Here is a 19,064-nt window from a genome sequence, read left to right as displayed (position 1 = left end):
TGTATATATATTTATATATATCAACGATCTTGGAAATGGCTCCAACGATGTTCATGAAAATGAGTGTGCTGGGGCGAAAAGTCGATCTAGCAAAGTTTCATTTTTAAAAAACGACCTTTTACCCGTCTTTTCATGAAAAACTGAAACATGCACTGCAATAACTGACTCTTCCTGACATCTATTGGTGTATATTGTAGTTAACGAAATAAAAGACATTACCGGGAAATTCAAATTTGTATTTGCGTGGAGACATTTTAAACGGTCTTATATTAGTGATAAAATTTATGTCTTATTAACTCAAAAAATACCGAGCAAATCTCGGTCATCCAAATATTATAAATTATTCGTCATAATTATAAAATGTGAAGTAAAATTGTTTTATTAATAAAAATTTTAGACATTACATTCATGATAAATGAAAATAAAACATTTTAACTAAATAAAAATTTATACATTTTTATTATAAGAAAAAAAATTTAATTTTTTCAACTAATCTTGAATATATTATAATTTATAAATATTTAATTATAAAAATATTCAAACAATAATTTATTTCGTTGAATAGAGAACTTTTTAATGAAAATTATTTTCATTTGATAAAGGTGTCAAAAACCGAGGTGACAATACACTGGACTGTGTTCCGTTTTAACCAGTAACCAGTATAGCACTATAGCTGGCTAAAAAAAATGCTTTGCAGTATACTGAATAAATGTCATATCTTACATTAGTGCCAATTTATTTCGAAACATACCCAAAATATTGTGATAATTTGCCCACTCAGTTTCCAGTAGCGCACATATACTGTATTTTAAAGTAGTTCGGCCGTCACATGACTAGTCAAGTTAGCAACTAATTTATATTCACTGAATTTAAATCTAAGTTATGAATAAAAATAATATTTGTATCACGTAAATGTTTTTTAATGCTTTAAAAATATCGTAAAAGATCGATTTTATGCTTTAAAAATATCGTTAAAAGAAATTTGACTAGTTTTTGACGTTTAAACGTCAAAAACCAAAGTTTTTTTTATGTTTTCTTTTGGAAAGCGCCGTAAAGTAATGTTTTTTTTTTTTTTTTTGCATCAGAATCTGCGATAAATTTTCTTCATAAAGAAGAAAATAAGGTTCTGTGTTAAAAATCACAATTTTGCCACGCAAGAGGCCCCAAAACTGTGTTTATTGTGATCAAGGGATTTTTAACTATTCTTTACCGCAAAAAAAAAAATAAAAGCCGAACTACTTTAAACAAATGGTAGTGCAAGTAATACATATTTTGCCTTACGTTTATAATTTCTTATATGTTAAAGAAATAGACATAAATGCAATTAGTATTGCATATACTACGAAGTATACGCATAAATTTAAGGTTCCATTGTTTGTACTAGGTAGCAGAAAGGTAAGAAATTTCTCATGAAAAAATTGTAAAAAGGAGGAATTTTTGCTTTGTAAATTGTAAAAAGGAGGAATGTCTACGAATTATTAAAATTGAGACCCAAATAACATAAAAATCTAATTCAGTTAACTATTAGATGAGTATTTTTCGAGATATCCCTAGAACCGTCCTGATAAAGGTTGAATAAAAGCCTTTCCTACAAATTTTCTAGGTATACGCTTGCTTTTTGAATAAATTTGAAAAATCTTTCGATTAGCTCGAACGCAACATTTTGTAATATAAAAATACAAAACTGGGTAAATACAGAGTTATACATCACATATCTAAAAAGCCTAAAGACCAAAAATCGTAAAAGCATTAAAACGGATACCAAAAAATGTAAAGTTTCCAATGAAAACTTAACATTTCTTTTCCATGCTATAAAAATTTTACGCAGTTATCTGAATGTAGAGGTAAAAAAACTGAAGGATATTTTTAAAAATAGAACATTTATAATGAAATTCATTGTGAATGATACTTAATTTTTGGCGAAATATTTAAAATTAGGAAATCTCTTTTATTTAGTTCAGTTACCTATATATACAGAATATATACGCATTTTTCTACAGTGGCTTCCATCAAAATTATCGTATTTGTAACAAAAGTAATTTAATCATTTAATTTTTAACTATTAAGAATGTTTTATTGTGGGACATATCAAAATCATACAAAACGAACGAAAAATAGGATGCTCTTCAGTTAAGGCTAAAACTACTGTGAGCATTTTAAAATAATTCATTAATCCATTTAAAAGTTATTGTTTTAAAAAAAAAAAACTGTCATTATAAATAAATGTGTTAATTTTATTATGGTGATTAGTCAATAGATTCAATTCATTTCAGTTACCATAAAAACTACGAAACGACTCAAATTTTCAAATTATATCCCTGATCAAAAAATCCGATTCATGAATCAGAAATTTGCAATTCAACCAATCGGAATAAATAGGATTCATTTGTAAAAAAAGTTTCGATTCATTCCAATTGAAATCAATTAAAATTTTGAATCGAAATTTAATTAAAATGAATCGAGTTTAATTGGAAAAAATTTCCAATTCATTGCGATTGAATTCCGATTCAATCCAATAGACTAATCGGTAATTTGAAATTGGTTGCAATTCATGAATGGGATCGAATTCGAAATTTCATAATGGGTTCTATTGTATTGAATTGTAATTCAACCAGAATGAATTGGAAATTTGAGTCGAAATTCAACCAAACTTTTCTATCAGGGATAAATGAAATTAAGCGGTTGTTCAGAAAAAAAAATTAAAAATTAATCGAAAACTAGGTTTCCTTTCAAATTAACCCTATTTTCATTCGTTTTGAAAGAGAATCATATACCAAATTTCAACAAGTTTCGATACAAGGAATTTGTTTTTGTAATTTTCTCGATTTTTTTTAAAAGGGAAGGGTTAAGAAAGTTGGTAAAAAAATTTTTGTCTCCGATTTGAATAAAAATAATTTTCTAGAGTAACTTTAATCCAAAAAATACAAAAATCGTATCTCTTTGACAAATAGACGAGTAGTTTCTAGGATATCGACTAAAACTATATACCCCGAATCGGATTGGAAAACTTATCATGACTTTTCTATGAATCTGTACCTACAGACTTATATATGTTTCTATTGCATAATTCTGCATCTATGTCGCAGATAGATAGTATCAGTGGTTTTACAAATCCATTAGTTCATTAGTTCATTAGTTATTTTACAAAATAACTAACAAAACTGCTACCCAAGTTTGGCAGTAATGCAGAATAGCTTACCTGCAGCCACAATAAGCATTTAGTGTAGGGCGAAATAAAAAATGCTAACCTATGTAAATCATCGACGATTTTTTCGAGTTTCCAATTTTATTTTAATATTCTGCTACATAGTACAGATTGACGAAAAACAAATTTCGACCAAAAAAACAATCAAATGGATTCTGTGCTAGAGCCGGTCTGAAGATTTTTTGACTCTTACACGTTAAACCTGTTATTAAAATGCACAGGTACTACAACTTTTTGGCCATGCCTTGAATGGGGTCGAGTTAAAATTCATAGACGATGATACTTAATTCACAAGGTAAACGCAAGTTACAAAAAACCATAGCCTCGTGCTAGCTTGATCCTGTTCTCCTAATGCTAATTTAAACAATAAAGTTGTTTTTTTTATCCATGGGAATTCCGTGCGAGTCGAGCTAGTATATTATTATTATTAATATATATATAACTTACGCCATTATTGTTGTTTAGAACTAAAATCGACAATCTGACGTTTCATTTCAACCTGTTTTACATAACCTCTAATCGTTGATTCACTGCATTATTAAATATGCAATTTTTCGTGTTAAAGTTCAGTATTTATTAAAAACCGCTAAACACTTTTTATAAAACAGCTAGTGGTTGTATAAAACAACTAATTATTCATCTAAGTAATCCGGTATTTTTTCCGGGTTTATTATTTCCTAAATCCCAGTAATTCATCGACGAAATCTATATCAATTTATTGCTCGAATAAGATCATTATAAAACACCTCTATTACATTACATTTAGCTTTAAAAAAGTGAAAATGAATTAAGTGAAACACAGAAGACACTGTACAACGTGTCCAAGGCATTCTATACTTTATATCTTTTGTTTATAAGATATATAATCGCTTAGCATCCAATAACATATATGAAAAAAACCATAGTTCAGCCATAATTGTTCTCGTGACAATTCGACAGATGAACAAGCAAAATAATAAAAAAAAACATAAATAAAGAAAGCGTAAGGTCAACCTCAATCAAAAAAAATATAATTTTGGATTTAACAAAAAATTAAAAACGTTATACTTTTGAAAAAAAAATAACAAAAAGAAAATTTGTTTTATGATTATTTGAAAGTGTACGAAAAATTTCTTGATTTGTGAGTGTGTTCGGGAAAATCATTCAAAATGTCTTTAACTCCGAAGGAGATGAACTTCAACGAAACGTGGAGTTCTTTAAAGGAAACTGTTGAAGGTGTTATCACATTAGGGCATGTTCCAAGATCGATATGGAATGATCGTTTCTCGTAAGTATTTTTCGTAAAAAAATTTTTTTTAAAGTTTTATTGTTTAATTTTTTTTTCTTGTAGTGATGTTTACTCGCTGTGCGTTGTACATTATCCGGAACCTTTAGCTGATAAATTATATCAAGAAACGTATAAATTTCTAACAGAACATGTCACGGAGCTTTATAAACATGTTGAGGCTCAAGGTGATAATAACCTAATACCGAGTTATTATTCGGCATGGATGGAATATAGCCAAGGTTTAAATTACGTTCATAAACTTTATTGGTAAGTCGTTTATTTTACTAAACTATGGTTTGGATAATTTTAAAAACTTAGAGGTTAATCTTTAAGGGCTAAATTTTTGAAATTTGATCTTGTAATCGAAGACTACACCTTTAGATCCTTTTCATATATTATTAGGGTTAAATCTGTGCTGATCGGGTGAAAATTAATTCAGAATAAAATCTAATAGGTTCAAAACCATTTTGATAAAATTTGGAGCAAAACCTAATGAACCGGATAGAGGTTTAATTCTCAAGTTATTCGGACACTATCGTGAATCTAACGGTTTCTAACGTCAACTCTTCTTAAAAAGAACTCCTAGAGCGTCAGGTAAAAAACCAAATTAATGCATTTTTCACGTAGATTACGAATCCGAGCATGTGAAAAATTATTGGATTTTACTTAATTAAAATAGTTACAAATTTCCATTACAAAAAAGTTATTTTTCGTGCCTAAAAATGAATAAATAGGTTAAGTTAATTAAAAATAGGTTGTTAATTACCTTTTAATTATATTTATTATTAAAATATGCTTAAAATGTTCAAAAAATGTTATTAATCGCGAAATATTTCAAATTTTGAGGTTATGGTGTCCATTTTAAAGCATCTTGAATCTACACACGGTTCATTCAGTGACACGCAGGTTGGCCATGCTTTTAATGGGGTCGAAATAGCTTGGAACTGCGAGTTTTTTGGCTTTTTGGTTAACCCTGTGATTGCTTTCGTTCACTGATCCTCGGGTTGGTCAAGCCCACTTTCGGATTTAAGGAAAAAGGCCCAGTGCAAAATCTACAAATAGAGACGTTTTTGTAGTCTTCGTTAATGAATTTGGTGTCCAACTTTTGGTGTGCTTTCATGCAAATTTATCATCTCCCCCCTTTTTTTTTTTAATTCTCGTAAATGCACTTCTGGACGCCTTGTCATGCCCCTTTTAAACTGCACTTCGGATCACCTTGGGGTGCCCAACTTCGAGGGCCAATTGACAACTGCTCCTTTGACCACCTGTTAAATTCGCCACTGGCCATGCCTCTAATGGGACTGACTTCATTAATTCATTTCAAAATAAGTGCAAAAATTGTTATTCACAGTTCTATGAAAAATAAATGCTTTCATTCACGCTAAATTAAATCTGAGAAAAGCTTAAAAAACTTATAATATTTAATAGATAATATTTTGTTCACGCTAATCATCTACTCCAAATTATCTTAACGTGAGACTCACGCTTTTTTTTAGGTATTTAAATCAAACCCATATTAGAAAACAAAAATTATCAGAAGCGGAAATGATTTATGGTGGCAATAATCCAGATACTCAAGAAAAATTAGAAATTGGTGAATTAGGTCTACATATTTGGAAAAAGGTTATGATAATGCCATTAAAAGAAACTTTAGTACGAAATTTAATGTCATACATAATGATCGATCGTGAGGGTGGACATGTTTGTACAACCACACCGGAAATGGTTCGTGGATGTATACTCAGTTTTGTTGCGTTGGATCAATATCGACCACAAGATAATATTCAGGTCAGTAAGTACTCTTAAACTTTTGAGATCATATTCTCACATTTACAATGTGGTAATCAGCCTTTAAAAATCTGAACAAACGAATTTTAATATTCTTTAATAGTCTTGATATTTAGTATCAAGTTTGCAACAAAATCTTGTGTTTTTGGGTTCGATTTACTTTAACAATTGTAAGGGTAGTCATCAACATGAAAAACATTTTCATGCAATATTGAAAATAAACGTCATTCACATCCAGGGCATCAATTTCAGACCAAAAAAAAAACAGTCAACATCGTTCTGTAACGCAATCCATTCACTGAAACGTCGCACCAGCTTCATTTTAGCAAATATATGGCCAATGACATCGCCACTAGATTAGGTTAGAGTGGCTTTCCTGGGGTGGGACACACTTAATCCATAAGGTCCGTTGTGATACCGAAAAAGGGTTGGCCCATCCCTGGCCATGAACCATATGGAGCTGTTTAACAACAGCAGGAGAGCTTTGACGTCGACGGACTTTAAGTCGGAGAAGTCGGCAAAGATAGCCTGGCTTAAGTAAGTCCATCTCCTCATGGCAAGAGCTGGGCAGTGACAGAGAAGATGAGACATTGTCTCCTCTTCCTCACCACTGTGACAACTCCTGCAGTAGTCGTGATACACTGCCAGGCCCAAGCGTTGAGCATGCCTGCCGCCCAACCAGTGTACTGTAATAACCGCAATAACTTTGCGAACAGAGGCCCTTGGAAGTGATGTAAGATCTTCGGAACGCCTACGATTGTACTCAGACCATATTTGTCTTGTAATATCACAAGTACGTTCCTCTCTCCATCTAAGATTGGCCTTTTTTAAGATATCGTCTTTGAGGAGCAACTTTCAGTTCGCAAATGGAACTCCCGGATATTAATTGATGCTTGTGTCTGGCAGCATTGTACCATTTCTGGCAAGCTCGTCGGCTTCACAATTCCCTGGAATGTCCCTGTGTCCCGATACCCAATGAAGGTTTACATTCATTTGTTCCGCCAGCTCATTTAAAGACGTACGGCAGTCTTGAGCTACCTCTGACATCGCCACTCTAAAAACCGCATCAAACTATCGCTTGTTGTTGGTGGAGAAGTTCTTCAATTATTTATCTTCTCAGATAAATGAAAATCAGTTTTATTACTCAGAATAATTTCGTTTGAGAAATCATGATTTTGGTCTAGCATTTTTTATGAAAAATGTCATCCAAAGAATGGCCATATGTAAGAAGAACCGCGGCGAACATTTGGCAGATATTGCGTTTTTTTTTTGTTTTTTTTTTAATTTGAAATATCTCTGGTTGAAATATCCATTACTCTCTAGAATTGAATTTAGAAGACAAAATTCTTCATCGATATTTTGGTTGCAGTTGATATTCTGCATCAATTTGAACTACAAAATCTTCGGTTTAGGTCAGAGTTGTCAGGTGATTCGTTCAAAAAGCGGTAGACTCAGTAAAGAAACTGTAAATCCTTATTCTTACTTAAAAAATTTTAGAGTATAAGGCGCAGTGAAAAATTATCAAAAATGATGATTTTGTCCATTGATATATTTTCATGGTTTAATTTATCGAATGTTTAGACATGATCGTGGGAATCCGAAACCAGAGGTCAAAATAGACTACCAAAACTCCAAACATTTTGCTCCCCTTATATTGATAATTCATATTTTATATTCTATATATATGCAATATATATCAAGGTATATTAATTTTAGTCGTAATTTTAGTAGTAAGTTTATAACGCTTAGAAATATTGATGATGCGAACAAAATTTTGGCTATAGGTGTTCATAGAATCACTTAATTAGCCCATTTCCGTTTGTCCGACTGTCCGGCCATCCGCTCGTCTGACTGGAAACACGATAACTCAAAAACTAAAAGAGATATCGAATAGCGTCGTCAGGACGTAAAAAGTAAGTTTGAGTTCCTAAATAAGCAACATTAGTCAATTGAGTCTTGGGTTCGTAGAATCCATCTTGTAATTCGTAAGAGATATAACAAAAGTTTAAATTTAAAAAACGGTTCCTTTTGCAAAAATAAACAACTTTTGCTTGAAACATTTTTTTGCAAACATCATTATTTAAACGTGAAGGCGCAAATTAGGGCAAAATTTTGGGTTTCATTTTTTTCATTTTCTCTGAAACTATAACAGATAGAGATTTGAAAATTTGTAGGTAGCTTCAACTAGTGAGTCTTGTGATAGATTTTCGAAAAGCGAAAAAAAATTTTTCCAGAAAACTAGAACAAATGGTAACAAACTATAATACCTTCCATTTTCGAACTCTCTACATTTATACGTTCTAGTTCAAGCGGGAACAAACAATTGGCTGAGTTAATAGTTGCATTTATTTTTAATAAATTAGAGATGTAGCAAAACTAGTAAAAAAACTAAAACAAATAGCGGCCAGAAGGGTCACCATAAATGTGTAGAGAGTTCGAAAAGAAAATTTTTTTTTTGTCTCGCAAATAATGGTGGCCATTTCGAACATATCATAAAATAATTTCTTATGACTATAATTTAATACAATTCCAATCCGCAATATTTTGCTAATAATAATTGATTCGTATCTTCCATCGTCTGATGTAGTCCATCTTAAAAACCAATCGATCGATTTCATTTTTTATGCTCTTTCAAATAATATATGTGCAAAGGTAGGGCATGCTATTTTAAATTATAAAGTGAGAGTGGCTAGGGGCGAGGGGATGAAAGAACACTATTTTTCAACTTCCCCATCTAAATCAACAGTTATTAAGAATGGATACTTTTGAAATGAAAACACTGTATCTTTTTTTTAGTATTAAAAACTATTTATTTTACTTTATCGCGCTACTAAACGTAGATATTATTTTTAGTACGTTTACCTCCGATTGTACTTCCCAAACATCCCTAAAGCCGTTGATCAAAATAATGGCAGTGAAATAAAAAATAATGTTTTTTTGTTTTGTTTTTCGAACAGTTATATGTAGAAATATTCGAAGATCCATTTCTAGAAAAGAGTTCTGAATATTTTAAAGCAGAGGCAGCGAAACTATTAGAAAAATATGATGTGAGTAATTATATGGAGAAAGTTCGTCAAAAACAATACGAGGAATATAAACGTTCACACATATTTCTACATCGAAGTTCTATCTCAAAAGTGCATCAACGCATCGAAAAGCATTTTGTTGAGGAACATTTAGAAGTATTTCATACAGAATGTCGTGATATGATCCAGAAGAATCGTACCAAGGATTTAGCAAATATGTATCCTTTATTGAAACGGGTACCAAATGGTTTGTCTGTGCCAATTGCGGAATTTTTGGATCATGTTAAAGAAGAAGGTTTACGTGCTGTGAGTTGCTTAAAAGGTGATACTGTAAGTATTTTAACTAAAAATATTTTGAAATTGATTTTAAAGTGTTTAGTAATCACGAAAATTTTATTATTGTTTTGTTTGTCAATATTAACTTATTAATTTATTATTAGAGATGAAACGGATAGTGGTTTGACCGGATACTAGATATTCGGCAAGATACGAGGCCTGAGCGCCAGATATCCAGTTACCAGATATTCGGCCCGGTAGCTCCAATTGTTTTCACTTGTCATTGTGGTTTTGTTTGATTAACATAAAATGTCTTCATCAAAAAAACGATCGCAAATTTGGCAATATTTTATTTAAATAAAGAACACCGAACTTAGCTCGTATGAGAGCTTCTTTAAAAGCTGAATTGGAAAGTCATTTTTAATCCTTAGGAGAGAATCCAAATTACCTACTTGCTACCTTTTTAGACCCAAGATTCAAGTCAGACTATTTAGGAGTTCTTGAAACTGAAAAAGCCCGATAGAAAATCATGATAGAGTATATAAATAATAAGAATATAGTTTAGAAAACTAAAAAACACGCTTGTTGCTTGTTCTATGTATATATGTATAGTATGGTTATCGGTAGTATAATAAATGTATATAACTGATGATGTCCTATGCATGGGTATGATATTAGAGAGTTACATACAAACATACATACATACAGGTGAAGGTAACATAAGCTTGTTAAAAAAATATTCTTACGACGAATCTTCTTCTGACAATAACATATCATCGCCGTCTTCATTACCTGCTAAACGAATGGAAGAAGATGAAACTGGATCTAACCTCACAAGTGAAGCTCATAACACTTTTTGGGACTGTTTCAATGAAGTGGCAAAGGATAATAGTAGTGATTGTCGGGATCAGGAAAAACAAAATCCAATTGCTAACGAGATTGATTTTTTCTTAAAGACTCGAGATATCTCGATTGCAATCACGACCCATACATTTGGTGGTCAGTTAATTTGAATTAGTACCCACAGTTGTCAAGATTTGCCAGAATTTGTCTTTTTGCACCTGGCAGTAGCGTTTCAAGCGAAAGGCTTTTTTCAGAAGCTGGTCTAGTAACTTGTGTGAAATAATGCGAATTTTTTCAATTCTACTATACGGGATTCGTCCGGATATTCGATTACTATCCGGTATCCGGCCGGATAGTGAAAACAGGCCGGATACCAGATAGTTACCGGATATCCGTTTCATCTCTATTTATTATTTAAGTTTGATTACTAAATTTTGTATACCTAATTCAATTTTTGCTTTCTAGGTACATATACAATTTGTAGAAAATATTTTACGGGTATACCATAAATATGGGAAATTAATAGAAAAAGTATTTAGTGGTGATCAAAATTTTATTAGTGCATTAGATAAAAGTTGTTCATATGTTATCAATTATAAAAATGTAACAAAGCCGACATGTCGTAGTCCAGAATTGCTTGCAAAATATTGTGATACATTATTAAAAAAATCCGCAAAAGGGATAAGTGATGCAGAAATTGAAGAAAAATTAACTGATTGTATAATTGTATTTAAATATTTAGATGATAAAGATATATTTCAAAAATTTTATAGTCGAATGCTAGCAAAACGTTTAATTCATCAACAAAGTTATAGCATGGATGCTGAAGAAATGATGATCAATCGTTTAAAAGTAAGTTGCTTTCATTTAATTTTATTTACCTGGCGCCAGTCGTAATATTTGACAATCATTTCAAAACGGCTGGAAATTTTATAGTTTATTTTGAAAGTCTTATCTAATTTCTTCTACAAATAGTCTAATTAATAACTCGGAAAATGTTAAAAACTTGACGAACAGCACCGATTTGAAAAATTATTTTTCTACGTGGTCCTTAGACTTTTAGACTCATTTGAAAATTGAAGGAGAATAACCCATTACCCAACAAAAAATCGTCTATAAATTGAATTGGCTCTAGCGAGTTTATTTGATTACTGATCACGAATACGGGTCTTAATTCAACAATATCACACTCCAGTATGGGATTCGTACCCTTTTTGGTCAAAATACTTACTTTGTTTACTAAAATTGAACATTTTACTGCGAGATTTCATCCAGAGATTTATTTAGTTGCATTTTACACTATTTTCCTGTTTATTTACTTGACTAAAAATTTTTAAATCCATGGACTGGACTATTTCTAATTGTGTGCTAAGCTTAAAATTGATGAATATTCATTCAGGGCGATGTTCAAATAAGAAGATAATTGAATAAAAAAATGCAAAAATTATTTTGTCCGACACTCAAAAAACAAGATGCCTGTCAAGCAACAGACATCCTGTTTTATTGACAAGATGATTTTTAAATTATCTAACTTCTTACTTTTTTGAATAAACCTCAAAACGGTTTTGGAGTGCACCGAATTACTAAAAACTCTAGATAAACATAGTAAAGTCATTATTGGCTGTGTGCTGGGACACTCAGGCATCGATGGGAACGAAGAGGTATATGTGCTCCAAACACCCCATAACCATTTCTTGGGGTACCGAAAAGCACAGTAAAAACTGAAAAAAAAGAATAGATGGTACGGGAGCCATCTGCTCTTGGGCAAAACCGTGCAAAAAGTCTTATTAAAAGACTCACGAAAAAAGGCTCAGAAGAAACTCTCAAAGGCAATAATCTCTGCAGATTTTCTTTAGAAGACGAGGAAACTGGAATACACATTCTGTTGGATAATAGACCAATATTCTAAGACTTACTCCTAACTCAAATCTATCCTTAGTGAAGTTTCATTAATTTAAGCTCGTCGCGGGTTTAAAAATTTTCTAGGCGTCCTGAAAAACAGGTTCCTGGTTTGAAAATTTACAGAAAAAAATATGTTAAGTCATGGTCTTGATAATAACCATTTCAAATTTCTAACCGTTTTAAAAAGACTAGTTCTAGGTTTATTGTTTGAATTATTAAATTTTGTTTGTTATTTTAGCAAGCGTGTGGCTACGAGTTTACAAATAAATTGCATAGAATGTACACGGATATATTTTTAAGCACCGATTTAAATAATAAATTTAATAATTATTTAAAAGAAAAAAATCATTCTTTAAATATTAATTTTCAAATTTATGTTTTACAAGTAAGTACAATTTTTTTTGTAATTATAGTAACCCCGAAATATTGAACAACGAGTCAAACGACCTTTAAATCGAGTGAGAATAGGGTGAATGATTTTAAATCACTTTGGAACGCAAAATATATTTGGTTGCTTCGACTTGTGCGCGGATCAATATTATCACAGAGTATAGATATTAAGCGTATTCGATGTTATTTTTTGAGCCGCCATTTTGATGTTTTTTACTAGAATATTCTGTATTTTAACATGCGGCAAGAACATCCTAGTTAACGAAAATGATGAAATATTGAATATTCGAACAGTTTGGCAATCGAGTAATCTCGCGTAAATCAGACGTTAATTGATCGCGTTTATCTTGCGATTTAACGCCTGCTTTTTCTTTCTTTGCATGCTGTCAGTTATTGAAATACTTCATACTTACAGAACAAAACCATATAGTATCAAGTATTAGAACTAATAATATAGATCCGTTACGTTACGAACGTAATTATAGCATTGCAAATATATAGAAGTTGATGATATCAAACGCAATGGGTGAATGTAACCTATCAAAATTAAAACTAATAAAAACCTGCTCTCTTTTGTCAATTTAAACACCCCCTAAAAACTATTTTCTTTCTTTTATTGAATTTAAAAAGGATAAAGTTAAAATTAAAACACTCGCGTTTCATTTTACTCAAAGTAGATGAATGTCTGAAAACGGAGGTTAAACCCCATTATTATTATTATTTTACTCATATCCCCTATGGCTGAAAAGGGCCCCGAGAATTGCATTGCCTAGGGGCCCCGATATGATTAATCCGACTCTGTTAATAAGTTTTATAACAAAACTGTTTTATTTTTTCATAATAATTTGAAAGTTACATACAGTTTTAAAAAACTTTTCAAAAGAGAAATAGTCGCGTCATTTTAGCATTTCAAAGAGAATTTTTTTTCCCCATATTTTTTAAATGCTCATTAAGGTGTATACATCAAAATCTACATCTAACTTGGTGCCGCTAGAAAGTTTGGCCATTGCTATGGGCCAAATAGGCCAATTTCTCTAATCAATTTATGAGGTGATTTTTGAAAATTTTAAAACTTTAAAAATATTTAACAAAATGAACCAGAGACGTACAGTCGAGGGTTTTCGAGGTCGCTGATCACTATCCCGTAGTCAGAATTGCGATATACTCCCCCCTCTCCTGGATTAATTCGCTCCGCTGGTCCAAAATAGCAATATTCTGTAAATATTTAACAGAATGGACCCAAAAAGTATAGTCGGGGGTTTTGGAGTCGCTGACCACGATTACGAAGCTAGAATGTGGATATACTCCCTCAGATTCAGAAGCTAGAATGCCAAATTCTGACTTCGGAATCGTAATCAGCAACCCTAAAAACTTCCGAATATACTTGGCCAATTTTATTGAATATTTGCAGATTATTGTTTTTTTGGATCAGCAGGGGAAAAACTATCCCAGGAGAGGAAAGAATATATCGAAATTGCGATCACCAACCCCAAAAGCTCTCTAGTATTTCTTTTTGTCGAATATTTACATAATGTAATGTTGCGGTTTTGGACTAGCAGAGGGCGTATTACTCCAGTAGGGGTTAATATCGGCATTTTGAAATCTTGACCAACGATCCCAAAAACCCCCGAATATTCTTTTTTGGCCGATTTTGTTTTAAATTTTCAAAAATCACCCCAGTTATGGATTCCAATAATTGATTTATTTGACCAATAGCAATGGTCAAACTTTCTAGCGCCAACAAGTTAGATGTAGATTTTGATCTATGCACCTTCCAGAACATTTAAAAAAAAAACTGGTCCAATAGGTTGAAGTACAAAAAAATTCCTTATTTTACACTTTTTTCGTCTAAAACAAAAACGCCTGAAGAAAAATATCGTGTGACGTTATAATTTTAATTGTGTATGTATGTATTTATATGCTTTTTAATTTTAACATTTGTCTAAATAACGTTTGTAATCTGTGAATTCTTTTTTTATATTTTTTATTCATTTTAATTAACTTATATTTAATTATACATAACTTTAAAAAAATTTTCTTGGCAAAGTTCAATATTATTTATGATAAAGAAGTGAAATAAAATACAAAAATTGATGATTATTTTTTATTCAACAATCCAATTCATTTTATCTTTAAGATATATGGGGTACATAGTGCATGGAGATAGTCAATAATTATAAAATATTTTTAAAGTGATATGTTTTGAATTACAGACAGGTGCTTGGCCATTAGGACAAAATTTGCAAAATAATTTTGCAGTACCACAAGAACTCGAAAAAAGTGTACAATATTTTGAACAATTCTATCATGCACACTTTAGTGGTAGAAAATTAACATGGTTACATCATTTATGTCAAGGTTTGTATTTATAATTATAACTTTTTACACGACAAGTGTCAGCCTTGACAAAAAGAGATCACAGGGATTCAATATATACCAACCCATTCACTATTGAATTCTATCTTACTGGGATTCAAAAACTATCTGCAATAGCTAGAATTAGAAATCGATAGCAACTTCAGAATTTGTTTCGATGCATATAAAATTCATATTCATATAAAATTTTGTGAAAATATTGCAGGGTCCTGATAAATAAATTAAGATTAATGAATGACTACTAGGCAAAAGAAACTTGTAGGAATATTATAGTCTCGTCCTGTGTTCAAATTTAGAAAAAAATAGAACGAAAAAAATTTCTGTAAAAGTGCCCCATTGTTGAACGCAAGGGTTAAAACTTCAGAACCAAACCTACTCCTCTATAGTCAACAAATTCAACCCAACCAACTGGTAATTACAAAAATACTTCGGACCTATTAAAATTTATTTTTATTTCAAAATTAGTCCTATTTTACCATTAATTTACCTGAAAACAGGCGTGGATCTAGAGTTAAATTGTGGGGGGTCACATAAACTGGAATCCGGATTCATAGTGGTGAGAACCGTGGATTTTTTGTGTTTTCGTGTGGGGGCCTTACTTAAAAATTTCTTTTCCTAAAAACTTGTTGTCAAAAATTATTTGATTTAGTTTTTTTACTTTATATATAAAATAAATCAGAGTATATTAGGTTTAATCCCAAGTTGGTAAAACTTAGAAATATTGATACCTAGGAACAAAATTTTGATATAAGTATTCGTAAAATTAACCTAGTTATTCCATTTCCGTTTGTCTATCCGTTAACACGATAACTGAAAAACGAGGTATCGAGCTGAAATTTTTTATATCGTGCTCCGGACCCTAAAAGTGAGTTTGAGTTCGTAAATTGGTAACATGGGTAGATTGGTTCTTGCAAATTGCAAGGGCAAGAACAAAAATTTAAATGTAAAATTGTTTCATATAAAAAAGTAAACAACTTTTGTTTAAAACAATTTTCTGTAAAAAACTTTCTTTTCCCGTGAGAGTCTAAATTAGGGCAAAAATTTAGTTCTCTCTTTCTCAAAAACTATAAAAGATGGTTAGTTAAAAATTTGTTGGTAGCTTGATTGATTCTAATTTCATACTAAACTCATCCGATAATTGAAATTTTGAATTCAGTAGAATTTTACTTTTTTTAAAGTAGGTGGGTGCTTTGAATCATTTTTGTGAATTTTTAGAGGAGACAGGTGCCTTAATATGTTTTTTTTTGTTTTTTTAGGTGAATTAAAATTAGGATATTTGAGAAAAACTTATATTGTAACAATGCAAACATATCAAATGGCAATATTACTACTATTCGAGAAGGTGGATTCATTAACTGTAGCTGAAATTTTAAATACTTTACAAATAAATGCTGAACAATTTCAGAAACATATTGTTAGCTTATTAGAATGTAAATTATTAAATTCAAATACTGAGGTAAGTACTTTCCGATTTTCAATAATACATTTAAAGTTATCTTGAATCTTTTCTTGAATCTTGAGACCCTGGACACATGAGGAACATAGGGCTTCCTTTTATTAAACTTAATTTGACAGCTAGATCGAGAACGCACTCTATTTTCTATGTCTATGGCCACGTCCTTACTGACCTACAGATAGGTTGTCAGAAAAATATTCAGCAATTAGTCCCACCTAAGTTGAAAAGATCCTAATGTGCTACTTTTTTTATAGTCTTCGTGTTTTATGGTGACGTCCTGGAATCGTGAGTCACAAAAATTGCACGTGTTTTACCATTCTAAGTGATATAGCTATAACATTATATGTGAATTACATGTACTGTTATAGTAATGGTTCAACTTTTATTTTATTTTAGCGTTTATTTTAACACAGAGTGTATATATCGCTCTTAACGACTCTCAGATATAACGGACATAATTGTACGATCCCTTCGATGTCGTTTATCCTATTTTGACTATATCTTATACAGAATATTCGGGAAAATAATTTGTATTTTTTCTTTTTGCAGGAAATAACACCAAATACGATATTATCATTAAATTTTGATTTTTCGAGCAAACGTACAAAATTCCGTATTACAGCCGCCACACAAAAAGAAAGTCCACAAGAAGTTGAAAATACTATATCATCGGTGGAGGAAGATCGTAAATTATATTTACAAGCAGCAATTGTTAGAATTATGAAGTCTCGAAAGCTTCTTCATCATAATGAACTAATTCAGGAGGTCAGTTTAGTCTTATTTCTACGGAAGCATGAATGGTTCATGATCAATTTATGAAAAAGTGGCGCTACACTAGCTTCTTTTTTTTTTAAATGTGTACTACCCACAAGTATAAAACCAACTTTCAAAAAGTGCACTTGTGACTTGTGGTTATGGATACAAACCTTGAAAATGTCAGTCGGTGATAACTATTATTTAGTTAGCCACTACCGAAACTGTATGGAATTATTAATAATTGTATATGCGGATTTAATGATAATATGATAACGTTTATTATTTGTATTATGTAGTTAGTTAAAAAATTTTATTAGTATTATTTATAAAATATAATGCTTTATTTAGCCTTTTCCCTAAGAAGATTAAAAAAAGATCTGCTAGATGGCAGGAAATCGAAATATAGGAAATCAAAATATTTGTATCTCCCTAGTTCTACCATCTAGCGAATCTTTTTTTAATCTTCTTAGGAAAAAGGCTAAATAAAGCATTATATTTTTTAAATAATACTAATAAAAATTTTTAACTAACTACATAATACAAATAATAAACGTTATCATATTATCATTAAATCCGCATATACAATTATTAATAATTCCAGACAGTTTCAGCAATTCTTTGGTTTCGGTAATGGCTAATTAAAGAATAGTTATCACCGACTGACATTTTCAAAAAGGTTTGTTTCCATAACCACAAGTCAGAAGTGCACTTTTTGAAAGTTGGTTTTATACTTGTGGGCAGTACACATTTAAAAAAAAAAGCTACTGTAGCGCCACTTTTTCATAAATTGATCATGAACCATTCAGGCTTCCGTATATTTCTCCCGAAAATATAAACTTGCATTGAATTTTATTAAAGAGGGCAATTTTTTATTGCAAGTGTATAAAATCATAACTGCTAGAGCTCTCCCTCTTCTTATAAATAATAATTGACAATGAAATGCATTAACACTTAGCAACATCCTTCCTTCTTTGCGTAACGTATTTTATGAATGGCCCCTTATTAAGTCATTATATCCAATTGCAAGCGCGAAAAAACACGTTTTTTTATTAGTGATTTTTGGGAAGACCATTTATTTTACATAATTATAAACGTATACATGTAGGACATTTCTTTAGTTTTAAGATCTCGTTGTCCGTTTCAAAAATTTGATATGGTACTGCTCCTGCAGGCGATCTCCTGGAGGTCCTCCAAAAAAAGTGAATTTTTTTTTTTTTTTGATGCGTTTATCTTGAATATTTGGATAACTTATGGATAACTTTGAAATTTTTAGAGAATATGTACATTCCGGAAATGCAAAAAAAAAATGAATCTTGGAAAATTCTATCTGAATTTAACTCCTTAAAGAAAATGTTTTCGTTACTTTATCCTAAAATATTAATTTTTTTCAGGTTTTATCTCAAAGTAAAGCATCGTTTGCACCAAGCATTCAAATGATTAAAAAATGTATTGAAGCCCTAATCGACAAACAATACCTAGAACGAACACCAAACAGTCCTGATTCCTATAGCTATGTGGCATAAAAAATAAATTATATCGAAAATAAAACTAAAAAAAAAAAAAAAAAAAACTTAAAAAAAAAAACAAAAAACAAAAAACAAAACAAAGCCATTGTTCAATTGTTCACGATTTTATTCTAAAAACAAAGTTGGGCATATAAAAACTTATTTTCAGAGAATATACCTTTAAAACAAAACAACAAATGCCTCCACATTACAATCCACGTATGCAGTAATTTGTATATGGAGGTGTCAACATTTTTTCTAAATATATAAGCAA

General features: G+C 31.0%; 1 protein-coding gene across 2 annotated transcripts; it reads left to right on the top strand.

The window, feature by feature from the left end:
- The first annotated feature begins 1,377 nt into the window (after positions 1–1,377).
- Positions 1,378–18,855, top strand: LOC123303125 (cullin-2). Of its 2 annotated transcripts, XM_044886252.1 has the most exons (11): positions 1,378–1,395; positions 4,304–4,472; positions 4,536–4,739; positions 5,969–6,260; positions 9,218–9,616; positions 10,871–11,257; positions 12,546–12,692; positions 14,911–15,055; positions 16,330–16,529; positions 17,079–17,294; positions 18,677–18,855. In XM_044886252.1, exons 2-11 carry the CDS (start codon positions 4,354–4,356, stop codon positions 18,806–18,808), a joined length of 2,241 nt encoding a protein of 746 aa, XP_044742187.1. In that variant the 5' UTR covers positions 1,378–1,395; positions 4,304–4,353; the 3' UTR covers positions 18,809–18,855. The 2 variants fall into 2 exon arrangements, with proteins under 2 accessions (XP_044742187.1, XP_044742186.1); XM_044886251.1 differs by lacking the exon at positions 1,378–1,395 and having other exon boundaries at positions 4,237–4,472.
- The last annotated feature ends 209 nt before the right edge of the window (positions 18,856–19,064 follow it).

This window comes from Chrysoperla carnea, chromosome X (genome assembly GCF_905475395.1).
Source record: "Chrysoperla carnea chromosome X, inChrCarn1.1, whole genome shotgun sequence".
Lineage (NCBI taxonomy): Eukaryota > Metazoa > Arthropoda > Insecta > Neuroptera > Chrysopidae > Chrysoperla > Chrysoperla carnea.
Note: the sequence above shows the minus strand (reverse complement) of the source record. Positions and strands in the feature narration are given on the sequence as shown.